The following is a 26,305-nucleotide window of genomic DNA, read 5'->3' as shown; positions in this document are numbered from 1 at the left end:
CCTAGCTGTTCTGGATGCTGAGGTGGGAGGACTGCTTGAGACTAGGAGGCAGAGGTTGCAGTGAGCAAAGATCATGCCACTGAACTCCAGCCTGGGTGACAGAGTGAGACTCCTTCTCAAAAATATAATAATAATGATGATTTTTTTAAAACCACACCAGCTACCAATTACTGACCACCTTCTGTGTCAGGCTTTTGCTAAGTGCTTTATAGACGTCATCTCCTTTCATCCTTAGTCCTCCCTATGTAGTGGGTACTGTTACTATTTCCATGTTCAAATGTAGCATCTAAAGCTGAGAGAAGTGAGGTCACTTCCCAGGTCACACAGGCAGGAAGTGATGAAGCTGGGAACTGGCACAGCAGAGCCCTGTCTATCTAACACTAGTGCCCAGGCTCCTAATCATGTCACAGATTACATTCAGACTGATGTAGACTGGAAACCCTACAGTGCTTTCAACAGAGCAAAGCCTTTACCTGTATGTACCAGGTGATAAAAAGAGACCCAGATGTAACTTTTTTCTCATGTTGGCTATGGAAAATCCCATTTGTCCTGTTGTGGGATTCATTTCTCGTCAGATTCTGATCAGTGATATTCCCACAAAGCTTTCCTTTATACTGGTGCTCACAGTTCTTGCCAAATTCTAGAGCTTTTAAAAGGAAACTCTGTTGCCTTAGTAATACCAGAGATTGCATTTGTTTATTGCATGTTTAAACAAGTCTCCATCCCTGTGAGATCTGAAACTTGTCTGAAATGAGATAGTGTCTCCTCATGTGCTCTGTAGAATTACTGTGTATATATTTTCATTCAATAAAATATGCCATGGTTTAAGTTGTGCACCTGCCAAATTAACATACTGCCACATTCTGTTATTCAAAATTCTCTCTCTTTTCATCTGTCTAGTGTATCTCTTAAGCTACCAAGCACATTGTGGGTACACTAGATAATAAATCCTCAAAGCATCCCTGACAGGTCGATAGGAATGGAAAGGAGAAAATGTTGCTCTTACATTACGTATGAGAAAATGAAAAAAGACAAGATTACCTGAAATTGACTGATGCTTTAAGTAAGTTGTAGATGGATGTAAGACTATAATTTAGTTATTTCTTCATGTAGTACTCTCAATTTCTTTTTTATTAAATATATTATAAAACTAAAGCAATTTTATTTTCTATTTTGCCTTTTCTTTTATGTGAATAGTGTACTCACAGTGAGCTTCCAAAGGCTCATTATGGGTTGCATTAGCTTGATAGCCTCCATTTCTGGCTGTATTAGTGCCAGGACCATGAAATAACCTGCAACAGCAACCTCAAGAGGTGAGGGGTAGGATGTGCTTTATTCTTTGTGCAATAGTATGTTGTATTCATTTTTTGAATAAAATATTTTAAGCACATGTATGTGTAGTATTGTATAAATTCTGTAGTGCAAAGAATAGTATACACATTGCTAAGCTCATGAAATTCATTTCTGATAAAAGGAAGCTTGTTATGCATTCTTCCCAATCTCATTTTCTTCCCATACATTATAGGCAATTATTATGCTGAAATTTAGTGTTTTTCATTCCTCTGAATGTTTTTGTACCTTTACTGTGTATATGTATAGCATATGGGTGTGTGTATATAATTTGTCATATTTTTAAATTTTATATGTCTGTTTCCTCCTATAACTTGCTTTTTTCTCATTACATCTGAATTTTTGAGATATAGGCCTACTAATTGATATAATCCAGCTCTAATCGCTTCATTTTAGACCTCCATATGGTGTTTAATTGTCTGACTTTCACCTAATTTTATTGTCTATTTTGATGAAGGTGAACATGTGAATTGTTTTCAATTTTTTACTACTATAAATACTACTTACATGAAAATTCTTATACAAGTCTCTGTGGGCACATATGCAAGATTATCTCTGAGGTATAGTCCCAGGAGTGGAATTGTTTACTTGACAAGTACCTGCATCTTCAATTTTACTTGTTTTACCAAACGCTTTCTAACAACTTATGCTTCCACCAGCAGGGTGTGTAAATTCTTGTTACTCAACATTCTCAGGCTTTTTATAGTTCTCAATTATATGGATGCAAAATTATAGCTTATTGTTTATTTATTTATTTATTTATTTATTTTGAGACAGAGTCTTACTCTGTCATCCAAGCTGGAGTGCAGTGGTGTGATCTCAGCTCACTGTAACCTGCACCTCCTGGGTTCAAGCGATTCTCATGCCTCAGCCTCCTGAGTAGCTGGGATTGTAAGCACATGCCATCATGCCCAGCTAATTTTTATAACTTTAGTAGAGATGGGGTTTCACCATGGCCAGACTGGTCTCAAACTCCTGACCTCAAGTGATCTGCCTGCCTCGGCCTCCCCAAATGCTGGGATTACAGGTGTGAGCCACCTCGCCCAACCCTTATGGTTTCTTTAACTGCATTTTTCTGATAGGGAGGTTAAATATCTTTTTATATGTTTGCTAGACATTTGGAATTCCTGTTCTGTGAATTATCTGTTCACATGTTTTGCTTATTTGCTATTAAGCTATTTGCATTTTTCTTATAAATTGGTAGATATTCTTCATATTTCTGGAAACAAGTTATTTGCTGTTTATATATATTGTATATACTTCAAATATATAGTTTGCCTTGAATTTTGATGCACAGGAGCTTTTGGTTTTAATATGATGAATTTTACCTATCTTTTCTGCTCTTATTTGTTTATATATAAGAAATCCTTCCCTACCCAAAGTCACAGGGTTGCTTTTCCATATGTTTTCTCTCAAACATATCAAAGTTTTGTTTTTTAAACTTAGGATTCCTAAACAGCCATTGGGTCAATGAAGAAATTAAGAAGGAAATTTAAAAAATTTTTGAGGCCGGGCGTGGTGGCTCAAGCCTGTAATCCCAGCACTTTGGGAGGCCGAGGCGGGTGGATCACGAGGTCGAAAGATCGAGACCATCCTGGTCAACATGGTGAAACCCCGTCTCTACTAAAAATACAAAAAAATTAGCTGGGCATGGTGGCACGTGCCTGTAATCCCAGCTACTCAGGAGGCTGAGGCAGGAGAATTGCCTGAACCCAGGAGGTGGAGGTTGCAGTGAGCCGAGATCGCGCCATTGCACTCCAGCCTGGGTAACAAGAGCGAAACTCCGTCTCCAAAAAAAAAAAAATTTTTGAAACAAATGCAAATGGAAACATAAAATACCAAAACATATAAAAAGAAATAATAAAAATCCAAGCACAAATAAAATTGAGAGTAAAAAAAATACAAAAGATCAATATAACAGAATGTTTATTTTTGAAGATAAATGAAATCAACAAACCTTTACCAGACCAAGAAAAACAGAGAGAAGGCCCAAATAAATAAAATCAGAGACAAGAAAGGAGACAATACAACTGCTACCACAGAAATTCAGAGGATCATTAGAAACTGTTATAGGCAACTATGTGCAATAAAGTGGAAAACCTAGAAGAAATGGATAAATTCCTAGGCATATATAACCTGTTATGATTGAACCATAAAGAAATCAGAAACCTGAATAAACCAATAAGTAACAAGATAGAGGCAATGATAAAATGTCTTCCATCAAAGAAAATCCCAAAATCTGATGGCTTCAGTAATAAATTCTAGCACACATTTTGAGAAGAACTAATATCAACCCTATATAAACTGTTCTAGAAAATTGAGGACGAAGCAGTACTTCCAAACTCATTCTATGAGGCCAGCATCATCTCAATACCAAAACCAGACAAAGACACATCAAAAAAGAAAACTATGAGTCAATATCTCTGATGGATATGGATGCAAAATCCTCAAACCAAATTCAACCACACATTAAAAAGCTCATTCATCTTGACCACGTGGAATTCATCCCAGGGATGCAAGGGTGGTTCAACATACACAAACCCTTAAATATGGTACCTCACATCAACAGGATGAAGGGCAAAACCATATGATTATTTCAATAGATACTGAAAAGGCATTTGTTACAATTCAGCATCCCTTCAGGATAAAAACTTAGCAAATTGGATTTAAATGAATATACCACAACACAATAAAAGCCAAATATGACAAACTGCCCACTTTTACCATTTTTATTAGACAAAGTACAGAAAGCTCTAGTGCAAGCAATTAGGCAAGAAAAATAAAGGACACCCAAATTAAAAAGAAAGAATTCAAATTATCCTTGTTTGTTGATGATCTGATCTTATATTTAGAAAAACCTATAGATTCTTCCAAAAAGCTATGAGAACTGATCAATAAATTCAGTAAAGTTGCAGGATACAAAATCAGCATACAAAAGTCAATAGCGTTTCTGTATGCCAACAGCTAACAATCTGAAAAAGAAACCAAGAAAATAATCCCATTTATAATAGCTACAAAAAACCCTAGCAACAAATAAGATTAAATACTTAAAAATAAACTTAACCAAATAAGTGAAAGATCTCTGCAATGAAAACTATAAAACATTGATGATACAAAATGAGGAGGACACACAAAAAGATTTCATGTTCATGGATTGGAAGGATCAATATTGTTGAAATGTGCATACGACCCAAAGCAATCTACAGATTTAATACACTCTCAAAATATCACCTCTCATTATCAAAATACGAGTTACATTCTTCATAGAAATAGAAAAAAAACTAAATTTATATGGAACCACAGAAGTTCCAAAATAGTCAAAGAAATCCTGAGCAAAAAGAACAAAGCTGGAGGCATCAGATTGTCTGACTTCACATTATACTACAGAGCTGTACTTATCAAAACAGCATGATACTAGCATAAAAATGGACACATAGACCAATAGAACAGGAAAAAAAAACCAGAAATCCATGCATTTATGGTCAACTCATTTTTGACAAAGGTGCCAAGAACATACATTGGGAGAAATATAATGTCTTTAACAAATGGTGCTGGGAAAACTGGATATCCATATGTGTAAGAATGAAACTAGACCCCTAGCTCTCGCTATATGGAAAAAACGAATTAAAATTCATTAAAGACTTAAACCTTGCCAAGCACAGGGGCACATGCCTGTAGTCCCAGCACTTTGGGAGGCCAAGGCAGGAAGATCACTTGAGCCCAGGAGTTCAAGACCAGCATGGGCAACATGGTGAAATTCCATCTTTACAAACAAAATTAGCCAGGTGCATGGTGGTGTGCACCTGTAGTCCCAGCTATTCTGGGGGCTAAGGTGGGAGAATTACTTGACCCCAGGAGGTTGAGGCTGCAGTGAGCCATGATCACACCACTGTACTCCTGCCTAGGCCACAGAACAAGACCTGTTTGAAAGAACAAAACAACAGCAACAACAAAACCTTAAATCTAAGACTGAAACTCTGAAACTACTGGAAGATGATATTGAGAAAACACTCCAGGAAATTGGTCTGGGCAAAGATTTCTTAAGGAAGACCTCAAAAACATAGGCAACAAAGCAAAACTGGACAAATGAGATCACCTCAAGCTAAAAGACTGCACAGCAAAGGAAACAACAAAGTGAAGAAACAATCCATATATGACAAAATATATGGATTTCACAGAATGTGTGAAAATATTTGCAAACTACCCATCTGTCAAGAGATTAATAACCAGAATAAATAAGGAGCTCAAACAACTCAATAGATAAAGACAACCTGATTTTAAAATAGACGAAAGGTCTGAATAGACATTTTTCAAAAGAAGACATACAAATGACCAACAAGTATATGAAAAATACTCAACATCACTAATCATCAGAGCAATGCAAATCAAAACTGCAATGAGTTATCAGACCCCAGTTAAAATGCCTTCTATTAAAAAGGCAATAATAGATGCTGGTGAGGATGTAGAGAAAGGGGGACACTCCTACATTGTTGGTGGGAATACAAGTTAGTACAGCCACTATGGAGAACAGTGTGGAAGTTTCTCAGAAAACTAAAAATAGAATTACCATATGATCCAGCAATCCCACTGCCCATATATACCCCAAAGAAAGGAAATCAGTATATCAGAGGTATTTGCATTTCCATGTTTATTGCAGCACTATTCACAACAACCAACCTAGGATTCAACCTAAGTGTCAATCGGTATGTGAATGGATAAAGAAAATTTGGTAGATATGCATAATAAAATATTACTTAGCCATAAAAAAGGATGAAATCCTGTCATTTGCAGCAAAATGGATGGAACTAGAGGACATTACGTTAAGTGAAAGAAGCCAGGCACAGAAAATACCACATTTTCACTCAAATGTGGGAGCTAAAAATATTTTTAAAAAGAAAAGAAAAATTGAACTAATGGAGATAGAGAGCAGAATGATGGTTATTACAGGCTTTGAAGAGTAGTAGGGAGTGAGAGATGAAGAGGGGAAGGTTACTGGGTATAAAAATATAGGTGAATAGTGGGAATAAGGCCTAATGTTTGGTAGCACAATAGGTTGACTATAGCTAACAATATTTTATTTTCTATTTTTAAAAAACTGAAAGAATGGAACTGGCATGTTCTAACACAAAGAAATGATAAATTCTTGAGGTGATGGGTCTGCTAATAATCCTGATTCGATCATTAACTTTGTATGCTTATATGAAAATTTTACATGTACCCCATACATATGTACAATTATGTATCCATAATAATAATACATTTTTTTTAAAAAAATGTCCTCTAGACCAGGCATGGTGGCTAATGCCTATAACCCCAGCACTTTGGGAGGCCGAGGCAGGTGAATCACAAGGTCAGGAGATCTTGACTAGCCTGATCAACATTGTGAAACCCCGTCTCTACTAAAAATACAAAAATTAGCCAGGCATGGTGGACCACACCTGTAATTCCAGCTACTCAGGAGGCTGAGGCAGGAGAATCACTTGAACCTGGGAGGCGGAGGAAGCAGTGAGCCAAGATCACACCACTGCACTCCAGCATGGGTGACAGAGCAAGACTCCATCTAAAAAAAAAAAAAAAAAAATTTGTCCTCCAATCCACTTGGAACTTTTGTGTACATGGTATGAGATATCTCATTTTATATACATTTTGTTTTTATTTTTCTGTTTTTACTTTTAGTGATGAGTATGTATCCTTATGATAAATTATTCTAAATTTTTTAAAAAACTCAAGTGGATAAGAAAATCTCCACTTCACTTGCACAATAGTTTCAATCAGTTTCTCTGATTTTGCCTGTTATTTGAACTTTTGAAACTCTTATATGGCTGCTGTTGGGGTGGAGCTGAGATCACAATTGAGCCTGTTTCAACATGGGAACAAACTGAGGCTGTTGCATATGGCATGCAGGTTAGGAGGAGAAGGAGTAAAAGATACTATGTGTAGACATTAAATACTAATCTCTGTGGTGTGCTTCTGTCTGCAAAGTGCTTTCGTGGACATATTACTCAATTCTCACAACAACCAGTGTGTTCTGATGAAGAAACCAAGGTTCAGAGACATTTTGTGCTTGTCCAAGTTTTGTCGGCAAGACTGCTCAGACCACAGTTTGGGTTTTCTACTCCCACTTACTTGCAACTGATATTCCTGCCTCTCCTTTTATTTTATTTTCCATAACATTTTCTCTGAGTGTTGGGTATTTGAAGGATGACTTTTTGAAACCTGAAGAGGTAACCTGGTGTTAACTTGGAATGACATACTGTGCTTTAGGCTGAGATAGTAGGTGGCTACAAGTTTTCCGTGGTCCCTGCCCTATTAACAAACCCCCAAACACTTTAGTGACTTACCTCAGGAGAGAAGGAATTTTTAATATATCAATGAATACATGCCTTGTTATTGTTTTCTTTTTTGGTCATTTATGAGCTTGATTACTAAACTTTACTGCTATCTTTTAAAGCACTTGCCCAGATAAAATTATCTTGGTGTTTGTACTTCCTTCATTTCTCTTCTGTGACTTTTACAGGCAGTCTGAGAAACAAAGGACCCATTCTTTCTTCCATGGCACACTGCATCATTTATGAACATGAGACAGGAAAAAGATGAAGATTTTTTTCCTTTTCTCAATTATCCATGGTGTTGTCTGAATTCTCTAGGCTGAATTAAATGGAAAAAAACTGAAATCATTTTTGGTTTTAGAGAAAGTATGTAACTTTCTCTAGATTCTAGACCAGAGGTCAGCAAACTTTTTCCCTAAAAGCCCAGATAATAAATATTTTAGATGTTGTAGGCCATGTGGTCTCTGTAGTAACCAGTGAACTCTTGTCATATTTCAAAAACAGCTATGGATGATTTGAAAACGAATGGGCATGGCATTTTCCAGTAAAATTTTATTTACAAAAATGAAAAACAGCATATTTGGCTCCCATACTATAGTTTGCTAACTCCCATTTTTGTTTATTTAAGTTTTGTCTATGAGGGAATCTAAGTTTTTGGCTAAATGATTTCTTACCAACTATGTTTCAGAGACTGTATCACCAAAGGTTCTAATGGGTTTTCTCTGCAAATATCAAGTATGATATTTACAAAACTAATGACTACCCACTATATTCTAAGCTCCTTCATCATCAGAAAGGATGCCCAGTATTACTGGGTCACCTATTAATCTTTTTCTTTCCCAGATTGGAGTTTCTACAAGCTGTAGCCCGCCTTGGTCCCTGAACTTTTCCTGTATTTTTAAACATCTTCACAATTATAGAAGGTATCCAGATTCATAAACTCTTCAATCAGCATTCAATTCCACTGTGGCCATCTGAACCACAGAACTGAAAAGAATCTTTACTTCTATTAGTTAATTCCTTTAGAAAACAAAAATAGGTGTGAAAAATATCCAGTGGTTGAGTTGAAAATAATACCTATCTTTTGTAGTCTTTTAGTTTTCCCTCGGGCAGTTTGGGACTCACAAGGCCTTTTGGTATTAAAGGTTCTGGGGTGGACGGCAACATAGGAGGGATTATAAATTTTTCACCTAAGAGTTTTCTATGAAAGAACAGTTTCCTAATAGTCTTAACAAACATTATGGAGAAGATTATTTTTATTTTTTATTCTCCTTATTTTCCCTTTTATTTATCTATTGATTTATTTTGAGACGGAGTTTCGCCCTTGTTACCCAGGCTGGAGTGCAATGGTGTGATCTCGGCTCACCGCAACCTCTGCCTCCTGGGTTCAGGCAATTCTCCTTCCTCAGCCTCCTGAGTAGCTGGGATTACAGGTATGCACCACCATGCCCAGCTAATTTTTTGTATTTTTAGTAGAGACGGGGTTTCACCACGTTGGTCAGGCTGGTCTTGAACTCCCGACCTCAGGTGATCCATCAGCCTTGGCCTCCAAAGTGCTTGGATTACAGGTGTGAGCCACCACGCCCAGCTGAGAAGATTATTTTTAAATGTATATTGTGTTTGCTGAAAAATATGTAGGGACACATTTTTTATATGAGAGATGCTTATTCTAAGAAGCTACAGAAGTATTTTCCCACTGCCACCTTTACTTATAATTTCTAAATTTTTTTATGATATAAAAGTAACATATTTTCATAGAAGAAAATTTGGGAAATTTAGAAAAGCACAAATAAGAAAAGTAAAATGACAGTGTAACAACTTAGGGGTAAGTATTGCTAACATTTTCATGACCATCCTTTTGCATCTTTCTATGCATGTATGTACATGCAGATTAGATATAAAATTTTCACATGCGTGAGATGATATAAGAATATTTTATAGCCTGCCTTTTCACTGAAATAAATAAAATGGGTAAACTTCTGTTTCAATACATATGGATCAGCACTAATTTTCATGGCTACATGGCATTCCACAGTGTAGATGTACTTCCTGTAACCTGCTTGCGTGGTCTCCTATTGGTGCATTTTAAGTGCTTTGGACTTTTCCACCATTAGAGAGAATGCTAAGGTAAATGTTCTTGTATATATATCCGCTTGCCCTGCCAGAGTATCTCTTCAAGATAAATTCCTAGAATTGGAATTAGCAAAATTGTGTGTGTGTGTGTGTGTGTGTGTGTGTGTGTGTGTACATATATGTTTATGATTTTGATATAGAAAAGTTTATACCCAAACTATATTCTCCTCAATGGTTAATGAGAGGGTGTCACATCCTCCCCAGTACTGGGAAATTTCTAAGATTTCTCAACAGATCAGTTATCAGCATCTTAGCATCCTTTCCGTGATGATTGCTATTGTTGTTTTGTGAAGTATTTTATAGTTTTTAAACCAATACCTACCTACGTATTGCACTTACTGTGTAGCAGAGATTATTCTAGGCGTTTTATGAATATCAATTAATTTAATATTCATAATAACCCAAAGAAGTGTGAGAACTGTTATCCTTAATTCACAAATGAGGAAACGAGTGACTTGAAGGTCATACATGTAGTCAGTGGTGAAGCCAGGACTCCAACCTTCCAGGGGATTCCAGACCCCATCTTCTTAACCACCATGCCCTGCTGCCTCTCGGAGGAAAAGCTTTGTTAGCAAGGAAATGAACCTGGACACCAGGAATCAGATTCACATCCCAACTAACAGCTCACCTTTATTTCCTTATTTTCTATTTTAATGATTAAAATAATTTTTTTGATTTTTTTTTTAGAATGTATCAAGGTCAGAAGAAATCAAAAGAAGCTTTGCCCCACTATCAAGCAGCTTTCGAATATGTTGAGATCAGTAAAGGTGAAAAAAGTCTTGAGTGTGTACCAGTATTGAGAGAATTAGCAGGTGTAGAGCAAGCCCTGGGACTCCATGATGCATCCATCAACCACTTCCTCCAGGTAAGCTACAAGGTCCTGGCTACCAAAGCTGTTCTAGACCCAGTGCTTTTCATAGACACAAGTGGCACAGCAGCTCTGAAAGTGCCTGGCCTTGTCATTTGCCCTAGATAAGGACAACACTTGGCTTAGAGTAGATGCTTAACAAAGGTGCTCTTATCCGATGGGCACGTGGGCAGGTGCTGGTACTGGTCTCCTATTAGCTGTTGCACAGACTACAAACAGCCTGAGATACCCTAAAGGTGATTTCTTTATCCTTTAATATTTATTTAGAGCCTATGTTACCAAACTGATAAGGACTCTGTTTTTTTCTACATTCTAAAATCTTTACCTGAAGCCACTTAGAGTTATGTCTGTTAGCTGCTAGTCTACTTTATCTTTGTAAGATTCTTCAGTGAATGTGTCTATTAGGGTTCTCCAGAGAAACAGAACCAACAGGATATGTACACACACACACACACACACAGACACAGAGAGAGAGAGAGAGAGAGAGAGAGAGAGAGAGAGAGGTTTTTTTTTGTTTGTTTGTTTGTTTAGAGAGACGGGGTTTCATCATGTTGACCAGACTGATTTCAAACTCCTGGGTTCAAGTGATCCTCCTGCCTCATCCTCCCAAAGTGCTGGGATTATAGGCTTGAGCCACCAGATCTGGCCTCTTTTAAGGAATTGACCCATGCAATTTAGGGGCTGGTAAGTCTGAAATCCACAGGGTGGATTTCATGAGGCTGGAAACTCAGGCAGCGTTTCTATGCTGCAGTCTCAAAGCAGAATTTCTTCTAGAAACTTCAGTTTTTCACTGCCTTCGTCTGATTAGATAAGGGTCACCAATATTATTTTTGAGAGTCATCTCCTTAAAATCAACTGATTGCAAATATTAATCACATCTACAAAATACTGTGTATTCACTGTAAATTAATCTTAATAGTGAGTTTACTTCTTTATATTGTATCATGCTAAAGGCACTTTTTAAAAAGTTTTTCTGATAATTCTTTCCTGTAAAAGTTGTAAGATTCAGACCAATCCATTCTTGTTATTTGAAATGAGATACAGTGACAAGGTCCTGAGAGTACTTCATTACTATTTCTTACTTTAACTTTTCTGACAATTTATACTCCTACTCATGGTTTGTTAGAGTGCCCCGTTCTCTCACTTTATCTGGATTGTCTCTTTTAAGCATTATTACCACCCCAAGACACATTATTATTTCCCATTTATAGATAAGGAAGCCAAGAATTTGAGAGGCTGGGTGATATGCCCAAGAGTACACACCCAGTAAATGGCATATTCGCATTCAAAACCAGTACTTTTTAGAAAGATTGTTCTGGCTGATATTAGAGAATGGATTGGGGAGGTTGTGCCAACCATAGAAGTAAACCAGTTAGGAAGCTATTGAGGTAACCAAAGCTGAGAATGATGGTAGCTCGAACCAGGATGAAGATAGTGGGGATGAAGAGAAATAGATGGATATAGGAAAGATTTAGGAGGCAGAATTGATAGGACGTGGAGATTGATTGGATATGGGGGAAAAAAGAAAGAGTCATAGATGACTCCCAGGTTTCTGGTCTGGACCACTGAGTGGATGTTTCTGCCAGGGACCTGGCATGTGACTGGGTGATGGAGAGATGGCAAGCTCTGCTTTAGGTAATGAGTCTGAGATGCCTGTGAGGCATACAAGTGGAGATAACAGTAGGCAGTTAGATAATTGGGGCTGGGCTGGACTCAGTGACTCACGCCTATAATCCAGCCACTTTGAGAGGCCAAGACAGGCAGATCACCTGAGGTTGAGAGTTCAAGACCAGCCTGACTAACATGGAGAAACCCTACCTCTACTAAAAATACAAAAAAAATTAGCCAGGTATGGTGGCACATGCCTTAATCCCAGCCACTCAGGAGGCTGAGGCAGGAGAATCCCTTAAACCTAGAAGGTGGAAGTTGTGATGAGCCAAGATTGCGCCACTGCACTCCAGCCTAGGTAACAAGAGAAAAACTCCATCCCCAAAAAAGAAAGAAAAAGATAATTGGGGCTGGTGCTCAGAATATAGGTCAGAAAGTCATTCACTTACACAGTGATTTCCATGGGAGAGGATGAGATCACCGAGGGAGAGTTGATGGAGGGAGAAAAGAACTGATGCAGATTCTTGAGGAATTTGAGTATTCATGGCTGAAGTGAGAGATTACCTAGCAAGTGAAACAGAGAAAGATTGCCAGGAAAACAAGAGGAAAAGCAAAAATGAAAGGGGTATCCTCTCTGTCCTTCTTTCTTTCTTTCTTTCTTTTGAGATGGTGTCTCACTCTGTTGTTCAGGCTGGGGTGCAGTGGCATTATCTGGGCTCACTGCAACCTCTACCTCCCGTGTTCAAGCAATTCTCCTGCCTCAGCCTTCTAAGAAGCTAGGATTACAAATGTGAGCCACCACACCTGGCTACTTTTTGCATTTTTAGTAGAGACGATGTTTTACCATGTTGGCCAGGCTGATCTCGAGCTCCTGACCTCAAGTGATCCACCCACCCTGGCCTCCCAAAGTGCTGGGATTATAGGCATGAGCCACTGCACCTGGCCTCACTCCCTTTTTTGATACCTTTCACTGTTTTGGAGGATATGGGATTCCAGAGAGAATAAATGAGTTTGTAAAGAGCTTAGCATAGTGCCTGATATGTAGTGCTAAATATGGATGTTTGAAATTTTCTCTTTCCTTTCCTTTTATGTTATTTTTCTTTCATTGATTACTTTGTTGAGGTGAATACTGAGGTGATGATAAGAACAGAAACCAGATTATATAGCAGGGAAGCTGTGAGGAAGCAAAGATAGTAAGTGTGGATGGCAGTTACAAAAAGTACTGAGATGCTTTTGGGGGAAGACAAGCCCAGGCAAGAGGGCAGAGTACATGGTAAGGTCTGAAGGTTAGATAAAACTTGACACATTCAAGGAACTGTAAGGAGCTCCCTATGACTGGACAGTGGGAATGGCAAAGGCAGGAGATGGGTATCATTTAGGTGAGTGTTGAAAGTCATGTTAGGGAATTTAAGTTTCTTCCTTTGAACTTCCAGATGAAGGTTTTTAGGCAGGGAGATTGGCATCATCAGATTATCATTCTGGAAGGACCATTCTGCCATAGGGAGAATGGACTGGATGGTGGTGAGATAAGCAGGAAGATAACTCAGAGGTAATGACTACAGCAGTACAGGTTGGGGGTGAGACAGCCCATACTCAGGTGGTGCCAGTGAATGGAGAGGCATGGACAGATCTGAGAGATATGCAGGGAATAGACATGGCAGGCCTGGGTGTTGTGCAGGTCTTGAGGAAGAGTCCAGCTTTACACCAGGTTTCTGACCTCAGTCACTATGTGGTTCATGGCAACATTTACTGAGCATAGGAACACTGGTGGGTTTACAATTTTTGTTAGTATCAATAACTGTAAATATTCTCATACAAAAACCTTTTATAGTTCCTTGAATTATTTCCAGGGGTAAATGTCCAGAAATTAAACTAGTAGAAGTTCATATGGATTCATATTGACACTCTGCCACAGAATTGTTTTTGATGTACTTCACTGCCAGCAGTTGATTTTTCTTTGTTGTTAAATGAAGCAGTTTTGTACCAACCATGCCAGCTTTTTACGTTAGTTTACTCTCATTTTACAGAATAGAGTCTCAAATTTACTTTAATATTTTTTTTCTTAGCCCATATCCCTCAAACTTTTTTTTTCTTTGAGATGGAGTCTCTCACTGCTGCCCCAGCTAGAATGCAGTGGTGTGATCTTGACTCACTGCAACCTCCACCTCCTGGGATCAATCAATTTTCCTGCCTCAGCCTCCCAAGTAGCTGGGATTATAGGCACCCACCACCACACCTGGCTAATGTTTGTATTTTTTAGTAGAGATGGGGTTTCACCATGTTGACCACGCTGGTCTCAAATTCTTGACCTCAAGTGATCCAACCACCTCAGCCTCCCAAAGTGCTAGAATTATAGGTGTGAGCCACCGTGCCCAGCCAAAACCATAAAACTTCCAAAGTTCAAAAAAAGATCTCAGGTACCAGTTTCTCAAGATTATAGAAAGACATCAGTGATTGTATTAGTACCTTGTTAGGCTGCTGATAAAGACATACCCAAGACTGGGCAATTTACAAAAGAAAGGGATTTAATCAGACTTGTAGTTCCACGTAGCTGGAGAAGCCTCCCAGTCATGGCAGAAAGCAAGGAGGAACAAGTCATGTCTTACATGGATGGCAGCAAGTAAAGAGATTGGTCAAGGAAACTCCCCCTTATGATTCCATCAGATCTCGTGAGACTTATTCACTATCCCAAGAACAGCATGGGAAAGACCCACTCCCATGATTCAGTTATCTCCCACCAGAACCCTCCCACAACACATGGGAATTATGGGAACTACAAGATAAGATTTGAATGGGGACATCTGTGTCCCTATCTGTGTCCCCATTTGGCTCTGCCAAACCATATCACTCCACCCTGGCCTCTCCAAAATCTCATACCTTCGCATTTCAAAACCAATCATGCCTTCCCAACAGTCCCCTAAAGTCTCAGCTCATTTCAGCATTAACTCAGAAGTCCATGGTCCAAAGTCTTATCAGAGACAAGGCAAGTCCCTTCCATCTATGAGCCTATAAAGTCAAAAGCAAGTTAGTTTATAGATACAATGTGGGTACAGACATTGGGTAAATACAGCTATTCCACATGAGAGAAATTGGCCAAAACAAAGGAACTACAAACCCGTTCAAGTCAGAAATCCATCAGGACAGTCAAATCTTAAAGCTCCAGAATGACCCCATGTCTAGCTCCCAGGTCATGTGATGCAAGAGGTGGGTTCCCGTAGTCTTGGGCATTTCCACCCCTATGGCTTTGCATTGTACAACCTCCCTCCCAGCTGCCTTCACAGGCTGATGTTGAGTGTCTGGATCTTTTCTAGGTACACAGTGCAAGCTGTCAGTTAATCTACTATTCTGGGGTCTGGAGGACAATGGCCCTCTTCTCACAGCTACATGAGGCAGTGCCACAGTAGGGAATCTGTGTCAGGGCTCCCATCCCACATTTCCCTTCTGCACTGCCCTAGCAGAGATTGTTCATGAGGACCCCACCCCTGCAGCATACTTTTGCTTGGGTATCCAGGCATTTCCACATGTCTTCTGAAATCTAGGCAGAGGTTCCCAAACCTCATTTCTTGACTTCTATGCACTCACAGGCTCAGCACCACGTAGAAGCTGCCAAGGCTTGAGGCTTGCATGCTCTGAAGCCACAGCCACAGCCTGAACTCTATGTTGGCCCCTTTCAGCCAAGGCTGGAGCAGCTAGGATGCAGAGCACCAAACCCCTAGGCTGCACACAGCATGAGGACCCTGGGCCTAGACCATGAAACCACTTTTTCCTCCTAGACTTCCAGGCCGGTTGTGGGAGGGGCTGCTGCAAAGGTCTCTGATGTGCCCTGGAGACATTTTCCCCATTGTTTTGGTGATTAACATTCACTCCTCGTCACCTGCAGGCAGCTTAATTTCATGGTAGATGGACATTTGGGTTGCTTCCACTTTGGGGCTATTATGAATAATACTGCTATGAACATTCATGGACAAGTTTTTGAATGGACATATGTTTTTATTTCTCTTGGGTATTAGGCTACGAGTGGAATTGCTGAATCATATGGTAACTCTATATTTAACTTTTTGAGGAACTACCAATCTATTTTCCGAAGCAGTCTCACTATTTTACATTCCCACCAACAATTTATGAAAGTTCCAGTATTTCCACATCCTCACCAATACTTTTTACTGTCTGTCTTTAACTTCACTCATTGCAGTGAATATGAAGTGTTATCTCTTTGTGGTTTTTTTATTTGAATTTCTCAAATGACTAGTTATGTAGCACATCTTTTTATATGCTTATTGGTCATTTGCGTATCTTCATGGGAGAAATGTCTATTGAAAATCTCTGTACATTTTTAATAGGGTTGTCTTTTTATTGTTGACTGATAATAGTTATTTATATATTCTGGATACTGGATACTAGACTCTTTTATCTGTGGGGTGTTTCCCAATCTGTGGGTTGTCTTTTGACTTTTTTGGTAGTGTCATTTGAAGCACAAAATTTTGATTGTCCAATTTGTCTATTTTTTTTTTGGCATCACATCTTAGAAATCATTCCCTAATCCAAGGTCATGGAAGCCTACATCTGTGTTTTCTTTTAAGAGTTTTTATAGTTTTTAGCTCTTACACATGGATCTTTGGTTCATTTTGAGTTAATTTATATAGATGGTGTGAGGTGTAGGGGTCTAACTCCTTTTTGGGGGGTTGGAGAGGCATGTGGCTATTCAGTGTCCTAGCACTATTAATAAAGGTCTATCCTTTCACCATCAAATTATCTTGGGACCCATGTCAACATAAATTGACCATAAGTGTAAAGGTTTATTTCTAGATTCTCAATTCTGTTACATTGATCTATGTTTGTCCTACGCCAGTATCATAGTGTCACATTGTCTCAATTAGTGTTGTTTTGTTGTAAGTTTTGAAATCAGTAAGTGTGACTCTCTAACTTTGTTCTTCTTTTTCGAGATTGTTTTGGTTATGCTAGATCCCTTGCATTTTTATGTGAATTTGAGTATCAGCTTGTCAATTTCTCCAAAAACAAAACAACAACAACAAAACAAAACAACAACAACAAAAAAAAGCAGGATTTTGGTAGGAATTATATTGAATCTGTATTTCAATTTGGGAAGAATTGACATCTTAACAATATTACATCTTTTAATCATTGAACGTGGGATATCTATTTACTTAGGTCTTTTTTCATGTCATTCAACCATGTTTTGTGGTTTTTAGAGTATAAGTTTTATACTACTTTTGGTAAATTTATTCCTAAGTAGTTTATTATTTTTCATGCTATTACAAATGGAAGTTCTTAACATTTTCTTTTCTGATTATTCATGTGTAGAAATACATATGATTTTTTTATGTTTATCTTGTATCTTGCCACCTTGCTGAACTCATGTATTAGTGCTATTTCTGTTTCTTGCCGGTTTTCTAAGTGTGCTCAGATTTTCAACCTTTCCTGTGAGCCTAAGTTAGAAGGATTTCCCTGTATCCAAGTTATAGTGGAATTCACTCATTTTTATAATACTTGTAAAGTTTGATAGGTGACTTTTGCTGTTGTTTATTCTGGAGGTTAAAAAAAGATTAGAGAGTGTTTTAAAATAATTGCAGGTTATTAAAGAAACAGCTTGGCGAAATGAAAATGCTGTTGAATTTGAAGTAAAAAAAAATCTGGGTTGGAGTCCAGACTATCTGTTTATCAGCCATTTGATTGTAGGCAAATCAGGTATCAGCCATTTGATTGTAGCTCCTTAAAAAATAACCTACAAAAGACTCCATCCATTTCATAGAACTACTCAAAGTTTCAAAATGGAAAGTGTTGGTGAACTGTTAAGCCTTCTGCCAGTATAAGCCACTTTTATTTTTTAACAGTAATTATTAAACATTTATCAATGCTTCTCTTTCCTTTAGGAGATTTACCCGAGATACAGAAAAGTGCAGTAAGGCCACAACCCTCCAAGGGGACCCATGTATAAAAGCCATTTATTAAGTATACACAAAGAGGTTTTGTTATTTTTCCCTGTTGTTTTTTTACCCTTCATTCCTTTGGAGTGACAGAAATGCCCACAGAGAAAAGACCTTTTATTTCCTTTAAAATATAAAAGCGTTCCCAAGCATTTTAGGGATTAACTCATTAAAATGGAGAAAAATAAACCAAGTCCTGGAGAGCCACCACAGAGGGAAGGCAGCAGTCCTAGGGACTGATGAAAGAGCCATCATCTACCCCATCCCTCCCTCTGCCACAGAGGTCCCTAAGAAAACCATACAAATGTGATTGTTTCTGAAACTCCTCATGGCAAATTTTGACAATAAAACCTTATTCTCCTATCCAAAAGAAAAATCACAGGGTTCTACTTATGTGAGTGAGAGTATGTTTATGGGTGTGTATAAATTAACACAGTGCTAGCTTCAGTTGCTTTTTCCCATCTTTCACTTGAATTGCATATCCCTCTTTTCAGTTTCCAGGGTAGCTCTGCCACTCAGGAGTTCCCAAATTTAGGGTATTTAGACTTGCAAAGTATAATGAAATCATTACGTTCATCAGTTGCTCTACTGACAGCTTTGGAGTCAGAAAATCTAGCTTTGGGCCTCAGCCTGGACAACTTACTGGCCTTGGTCAGACCTGGGGTGATGGCTGCTCAGTGCTCACACATGGCTCCTGGCAGGTGCAGAGTTCTCAGCTAATGGCAGCACTTCTGATTGGCTCTTATTAGTTGCTGTGCACTTGCTATAAACATGCAATCCATTTATTGTAAATAATCAGAATAATGCTATTTTTAATTTTAAAAATCTCTGAAAATATTAAGACTAGCCTTTTATTTAGGAAAGATGTAGACTGCAGTTGTATTTGTCTGTTCTCACATCGCTATAAGGAAATACCTGAGACTGGGTAATTTATGAAGAAAAGAGGCTTAATTGATGCATAGTTTTACATGACTGGGAGGCCTCAGGAAATTTAAAATCATGGAGAAGGCACCTGTTCACAGGGCAGCAGGAGAGAGAATGAGAGCCAGCAGAGGAAATGCCAGACACTTACAAAACCATCAGATTTCATGAGAACTCACTCACCATCATGAGAACAGCCTGGGGAAAACCACCCTCATGATTTAATTACCTCCCACCAGATCCCTCCTGTTACATGTCAATTTTGGGTACTGCAAAAGAAGTGTCACTCGAATATAAATTTCCTCAGGAAGGCAATTTACTTCTATAGAAGGGTGTGGCTTACAGATGGAACAATGATGAACACACACCTGGACAAGGGAGGGAAAGGGCTTCTTACTCCTGATGGAGGTCACCCCTTCTGCTGTGTCATTCCCCCATTGGCTAGGGTTAGACTGCACATTTTAGGCTAATTCCAATTGGCTATTTTAAAGAGAGCAGAGGTAGGAGCTGGAGTGGTGGGATGGGTAGTTTGGTGGGAAGGACAGTTATGTGACAGGTCAGAGAAGGTAACCAGGGGTCAAAGCAGGTGACCAGAGCAGGTAACCACAGCAGGTGACCAGGATGAATCAGGACGGAGCAGGGTGCTGGGGGAAGAGATGTGAACTACTGATTAGAACTGGTAGAAATGATTGTTTATTGAAACTACAAGGAAGCTAAACTTTAAAATGGAAAATTAAAGAATAAGAGAGCTGAACATACTGACATACTGATTCTTTGAAGAGAAACTTGGTGTTCACTGTATCTAACACTCCCATGACACTTGGGGATTATGGGATTACAATGCAAGATGAGATTTGGGTGGGGACACAAAGCCAAACCATATCATTTTGCCTCTGGCCCCTCCCATATCTCATGTCCTCACATTTCAAAATACAGTCGTGCCCTTCCAACAGTCCCCCAAAGTCTTAACTCATTCCAGCGCTAACTTAAAAGTTCAAGTCCAAAGTCTCACCTGAGACAAGGCAAGTCCCTTCCACCTGTGAGCCTGTAAAATCAAAAGCAGGTTAGTTACTTCCTAGATACAGTGAGGGTACAGGCATTGGGTAAATACACCCATTCCAAATGGGAGAAATTGGCAAAAACAAAGGGGCTACATACCCCATGCAAGTCCAAAATCCAATAAGGCAGTAATTAAACCTTAAAGTTTCAAAATGATCTCCTTTGACTACATGTCTCACATTCAGGTCATGCTGATGCAAGAGGTGGGCCCCAGGGCCTTCAGCAGCTCCGCCCCTGTGGCTTTGCCCCCCTTCTGGCTGCTTCCATGGGCTGGCATCGAGTGTCTATGGCTTTTGTAGCACATACTGCAAGCTATTGATGGACCTACAATTCTGGGGTCTGTAGGACTGTGGCCCTCTTCTTACAGCTTCACTAGGCAGTGCCCCAGTGGAGACTCTGTGCGGGCTTCCACCCTAAATTTCCCTTCCATACTGCCTAGCAGAGGTTCTCTGTGAATGCTTCATCCCTGTAGCACACTTCTGTCTGGATACCCAGGCATTTCCATACATCTTCTGAAATCTAGGCAGAGGTTCCGAAGTTCTTGACTTCTGTGTACCCACAGGCTCAACACCACCTGGAAGCTACCAAGGCTTGGGGCTTGCACCCCCTGAAGCCATGCCCAAGCTATACCTTGGCCCCTTTTAGCCATAGCTGTAGTGGAATGCAAGGCACCAAGTCCCTAGGCTGCATACAGCAAGGGGGGTCCTGGGCCCACAAAATCATTTCTACTCCGAGGCCTCAGGGCCTGTGATGAGTGGGGCTGCTGTGAGGGTCTCTGGCATGCCCTGGAGACATTTTCCCCATTGTCTTGGTGATTAACATTCAGATTCTCATTACTTATGCAAATTTCTGCAGACAGCTTAAATTTTGCCCCAGAAAATCAGTTTTTCTTTGCTACTGTATTGTGAGGCTGCAAATTTTCCAAACTTTTATTTTCTGTCACCTCTCTTTTTTTTTTTTTTTTTTTTTGAGATGGAGTTTCGCTCTTGTTACCCAGGCTGGAGTGCAATGGTGCGATCTCGGCTCACCGCAACCTCCGCCTTCTGGGTTCAGGCAATTCTCCTGCCTCAGCCTCCTGAGTAGCTGGGATTATAGGCACACGCCACCATACCCAGCTAATTTTTTGCACCTTTAGTAGAGACGAGGTTTCACCATGTTGACCAGGATGGTCTCGATCTCTTGACCTCGTGATGCACCCGCCTCGGCCTCCCAAAGTGCTGGGATTACAGGCTTGAGCCACCGCGCCCGGCCTTCTGTCACCTCTTGAATGCTTTGCTGCTTAGAAATTTCTTCCACCAGATACAGTAAATCATTTCTTTCAAGGTTAAAGTTTCACAGATCTCTAGGGCAAGGGCAAAAAGCCACCAGTCTCTTCGCTAAAGCATAGCAAAAATGACCTTCACTCCATTCCCAACCAGTTCCTCATCTCCATCTGAGACCACCTCAGCCTGGACTTCATTGTCCTTATCACTATCAGCATTTCGGTCAAAGCCATTCAGCAAGTCTTCAGGCAATTCAAACTTTCCTACTTCTTCCTGTCTTCTGAGTTCTCCAAACCGTTTCACCCTCTGCTCATTACCCAGTTCCAAAGTTGCCTCCACATTCTTGGATATCTTACAGCAATGCCCCATTCTACTGGCAGCAATTTACGGTATTAGTCTGTTTTCATACTGTTTCACATCTTTTTTCATATTGTTTTATTACAAAATTTTCTAAGAATGACATCAATCCAAGTGCCACAAAGGGAAAGTTTACTGTTTTTTTTTAAGTAATAACTACTTTTTATAAAAATGATACATGCTCTTTGTTTTTTAAAAATCAAGCTATATAGAAGAGGTCAAATATATGCCACCAGTCACCTCAGACCTCCTTGCCCAGAAATAGCCAGTGTTGACACTTGCTGAACATTTTTTCTCTGCATATGTACAGATGAGTATACATTAGGAGACAGAAGAAAAAAGAAGAAAGTGATAAAATTGACAGAGTAAAAATGAAAAACTACTCTATGGTAATGTATCATAAAGTCAAAAATAAATGTCAAAGAGGAGAAAATGTAGAAAGAGTTCTCTAAAAGTCTGGATAAAAAAGAAAACTCAGTAGAAATATGCACAAGACAGGAACATACAGTTTACAGAAGAGGAAACATAAATGACCAATAACCATATAAAAATAATCCTCAGCCTCACTCATAATTAAAGAAACACAATTTAGCTGTCTGGCCATTGTGGCTGGAGCCCAGCGTGGGTCATGGGAGATGAAGCTAAGAGCGGTGCATGGATTGGTTGTGACTGTGTGTGTGTGTGTGTGTGTGTATGTGTGTGTATGATTGATTTCTGGAACACTACAGGAAACTGATTAACTGTAAGGCTGGGAAGGGGGAGAAAAAGAGGGTGAGGTAGGTAGACAGAAAGGGGAAGGAGTATTTTTAATTTCAATTGTTCATTCTTTTCTACCACTTAAGATTTTTAAAGATTATATGCAGGTAATACTCTTATTATTTAAACATCTAATAAAGTTTTAAGAAAATACATATTTGCAACCAAAGAAGAAAATGTAAGACCTTGAGGTATCTGTTTTGTTGCTAATATTTATACAGAGTAGCGCTTTTTCTCCAGCTCTTTGGAGGAGCTAAAATTGACAACTGGAGAGCTGCCACTGAGGACTTTCTCTGACTATGAAAAAAAAACTGACTTAGTCCAGAGCCCTCAGAACTCAGTTTTCCAGTGTTCTCTGTTCCCAATGACTTACTGTTCATCTATTCCCCCAGGGAGTCCCAGCTCCCTCTTTTTCTTACCCAAGGTTTACCAGCTGCCCCAAGTCCCCAAGGTATGTGTGGCCATGAAAGGCCTCCCTGCTGGGCAGAGATGGGAGAGGGAAGGAAATGGCAACCTGGGGCTGCAACGTGACCCTGTCTTGTGTAAGGGTGTCAGCTCAAATTTGAAGGGTGAAATGATCAATTTTGGCCGGTTGAGAAGGAAAGCTATGCAGCTTCATAGCTGGTCAGTTATAAGAAACACAGCAAGCTCACACCACCAATGACAAGTGGACTTGAACTTCTGTTGAATTAAGGAACAAACTTGAAACAAAGCAGAGTTGTAGACTCTTGGTGGACAGCACTTTAACATCTTCTCTGTCCACCACCCGCTGCTTTTCTTTCTTCTATAAGCATCCCTCTAAAGCGTTTAGAAGCTGCTCAAGCATCCAAATATCAGTATCTTGCTCTTCCCCCTAGGCAGCCCACTCCATTTCTGGACAGAGTCTACTATTTCACAACCTCTTTGTCTGACCCCATTTTTGACCATCTTATATAGTTCTTCATTACATAGATTAGAAAATTATCTTTTTGTAACTTCTACCCTCTCAATAACCAAGTGTTAGACTAGACAAGTATGTAGTTTGGAATTACAGGCCTTAGTCTGAATCTCTGTTCTGCCGCTGACCCACCATGTGACCTGCAGCCAGTATCCTGGAGGCTTAATTTCCCCTTCTGTAAATTGGGCTGTTCAAATCACCTTTCAATGGTCATTTTGAGACTAGATAAACTGGTAAGTGGTAAAATTCACTTAGTGCTACACTGGCAGAAGAAGATGCTTACTTGGTGTTAGTTCCCTCCTTCCCTGTGTCCCTCCAGTGCTAACCCTGAGCTGTACAAAGAGATCCTGGCGGTGACTAAGTTGAAGACTTCTATTGTCTTCTCCCTGAGCGTTCTCATCTCCAGAGTAAATGTATTCAGAATAAGTCCGCAAATGTATCTTGATCTTTTTGTTTACTTACTCTCCACTTTGCTGTAGGAGAGATTTTGCTCTGTCAGTGATCCCCTAATTATTACAAAGTCAGGGGAAAATATATTTCCCTCATCCCCAAGACCCACCCCATCCCCAAGAGCTGGGATTCCACACTCAGACTCCTCCAGGGAGATAGAAAATAAAAGGTTTGAAGTTGAGCATTTAAAGGGTTTGAAGTTGAGTGTTCAGATGATGGGGGTCTGCCTGCAGAAATAGAAGTATCTCGTCCTTTTCACTAGTCACAAGCTTTCTTTTTGGGAAATATTACACAGTTTACAAATCCAAGGGGACAGGCCCAGTTAGATAAGATCTACCAGCTCTGGCTCTGGCTGCATCTGTTGACAACTTGATTGGTGCTGAGGAATCTGTGGTTTCCCCCAAACACACACTCAAGGTACTGGGCTGGAACAGCTGCTCTGTGCCTTAGCAGGGATTGAGGTCCTTGGTCTTATGGATGAGTTTTTCCTTTTTTTAAATTAATGACCTTGTTCAATTTGGGATATTAGAAATTGTTTGTTTGTTTTTAACTCAGTCCAACATGCCAGCTAGCCCAAGAGATTTGGGGATATTAAACACTCCTTCTGAGCTTCAAGATGACAGTTGATAAATGTAACCATAAGATACTGGAAAGAACAAAGGACATGAGGGGAAATGCAAGCCCTTGGGAGATTAATAAATCATAAGGAGAAGGAGTGAGTGTGGTCAAGCTATGGAGCCCCAGCAAGGCCCATTACTTGGTCTCTTGCAGAAGTCCAGGAGAGGCAAGCAGGATGCCTGTATTTCTATTAACTGTGATTCCTAGTGCTTAAATGCTCTCAGATGCTTGTAACAGGGTATCTATATTCCCTTAGCAATGAAGCATTATTTGAAAATTGTGAACAGTAGTGGAGTTTGGAAAGATAGTGTAGTCTAATCACTAGCTTTGTCAACGTCCTTTGTACCCACTCCCTAAGGAAGCCTCACTTTCTAGCATGTGCTGTGGTTCTCAGTCTGTGTCACCTTGAGCCTTCATGTTCCACAGAGGTTTTTTTGGGGCAGCCAGCTGGGAGCAGGTAGTCAGGCCTCCAGGCCCCCTCCAACTATTTCTGTGAGAGCAGCTCTACTGTTTCCTGCTGTGTATGTTAGAGAACCACAGAAGATTTTGTTTGGGTTCTTCGGCTCCAAAGAAGAAACTTAAAAATCATTGGTGCCCTGTTGTTTACATCCTTTTGCAAGTTGCTTCTTCCACTCAGTGCTATGTTTCTGAAATATAACCATGTTAACATATGTAGATGGAGTTCAATCATTGTAGAATAATCCACAATATGTTCATTCCCCTGCTGATAGAGATTTAGGTGGCTCCCCATTTTTGACCATCTAGAATAATGGTTTAGTGGTGGGCATTTTCAACACAGGCAATGGGCCATGTACGTTAAGCTGGACAAGAAGGGACAGCAGGAGGGGCGGATGACTAGTGAGAATGTTGGGGGAGTGGTGGATTAGATGACTAGGAACTGCATGGATGCAATAGATCCAGGGCCCCTTAAGAGTCAGAATGGGTCTGTGAGCTGGAGGATCCACTGGTAGCACAGAGTGAACGATGATGAGGTCTGGAGTGTGATCTGGGGACTGGGCAGCTGAGAGTAAGGAGGAAAGTGAGTTTGTCAGAAACCTGAAAGGCCAAAGTGTTAGCTGGATTGTTTGCTGGACATCTCCATGTAGTCCTTTAGCTACATTCTGCATCCTTCTCAGCCCTGCTCTGTGCCCCAAAGGCTGACCTTTAATTACCATCTCAGTGCACTTTCCCTCAAACTGAGAAGCACACAGCCTGGACTGGGGAAGATGCGGAGACAGAGCATCCATTCCCCCAGCCCCTCACCTTAAGGTTCCTGCAGGTAGGCTGCTTCTCTACTGAAAGCCACTGCTCATTTTCCTACAGTTCTTTCCAGTAATAGCAAATGCCCCCTCCCTTGCTCTAGAAGCCCAGGATAGTACGGCACCTTGACTTGGGGCCCAGCATGCTCATCTTGGGTTTCCTCTGTGCCAAGAATCATTTTATTGACCTCTTTTCCTCTATTAACCTGTTTAAATGTACCCGTCTCTTTCCTGCCTGATTGAGTACAGGCCAATCTCATGGATACTGAAATCCTGGGAAATGATGACAAGAGTAAGAGTAGACAGGAAGTTAGTTAGCTGGGTGCAAAAACCTAGTGAGGGGTGACATCTGTAAATCTGCATAAAATGAAACTAGCCTACATTTTTGTAGTTTGCTTGTGAGCTCTTTTAAAACTAAAATTCCTATCTAATTTTTAGAGGGAATTCCTAGTG

At 39.9% G+C, this 26,305-nt stretch overlaps 1 protein-coding gene across 4 annotated transcripts in view; it reads left to right on the top strand.

Annotated features, from left to right (window-relative positions):
* Positions 1-26,305, top strand: part of TTC23 (tetratricopeptide repeat domain 23) — a 103,823-nt gene that overhangs the window by 35,247 nt on the left and 42,271 nt on the right. For all 4 annotated transcript variants that reach the window (XR_012517855.1, XM_074400085.1, XM_074400084.1 and 1 more), the window contains exon 7: positions 10,500-10,677. Coding sequence is in view for 3 of the 4 variants with exons in the window: in XM_074400085.1 (XP_074256186.1) it covers positions 10,500-10,677 (178 nt within the window). In the remaining variant the exon portion in view is untranslated. The remainder of the gene's footprint in view (positions 1-10,499; positions 10,678-26,305) is intronic.

The sequence above is a fragment of the Saimiri boliviensis genome, chromosome 5 (assembly GCF_048565385.1).
Source record: "Saimiri boliviensis isolate mSaiBol1 chromosome 5, mSaiBol1.pri, whole genome shotgun sequence".
Taxonomy (NCBI): domain Eukaryota; kingdom Metazoa; phylum Chordata; class Mammalia; order Primates; family Cebidae; genus Saimiri; species Saimiri boliviensis.
Note: the sequence above shows the minus strand (reverse complement) of the source record. Positions and strands in the feature narration are given on the sequence as shown.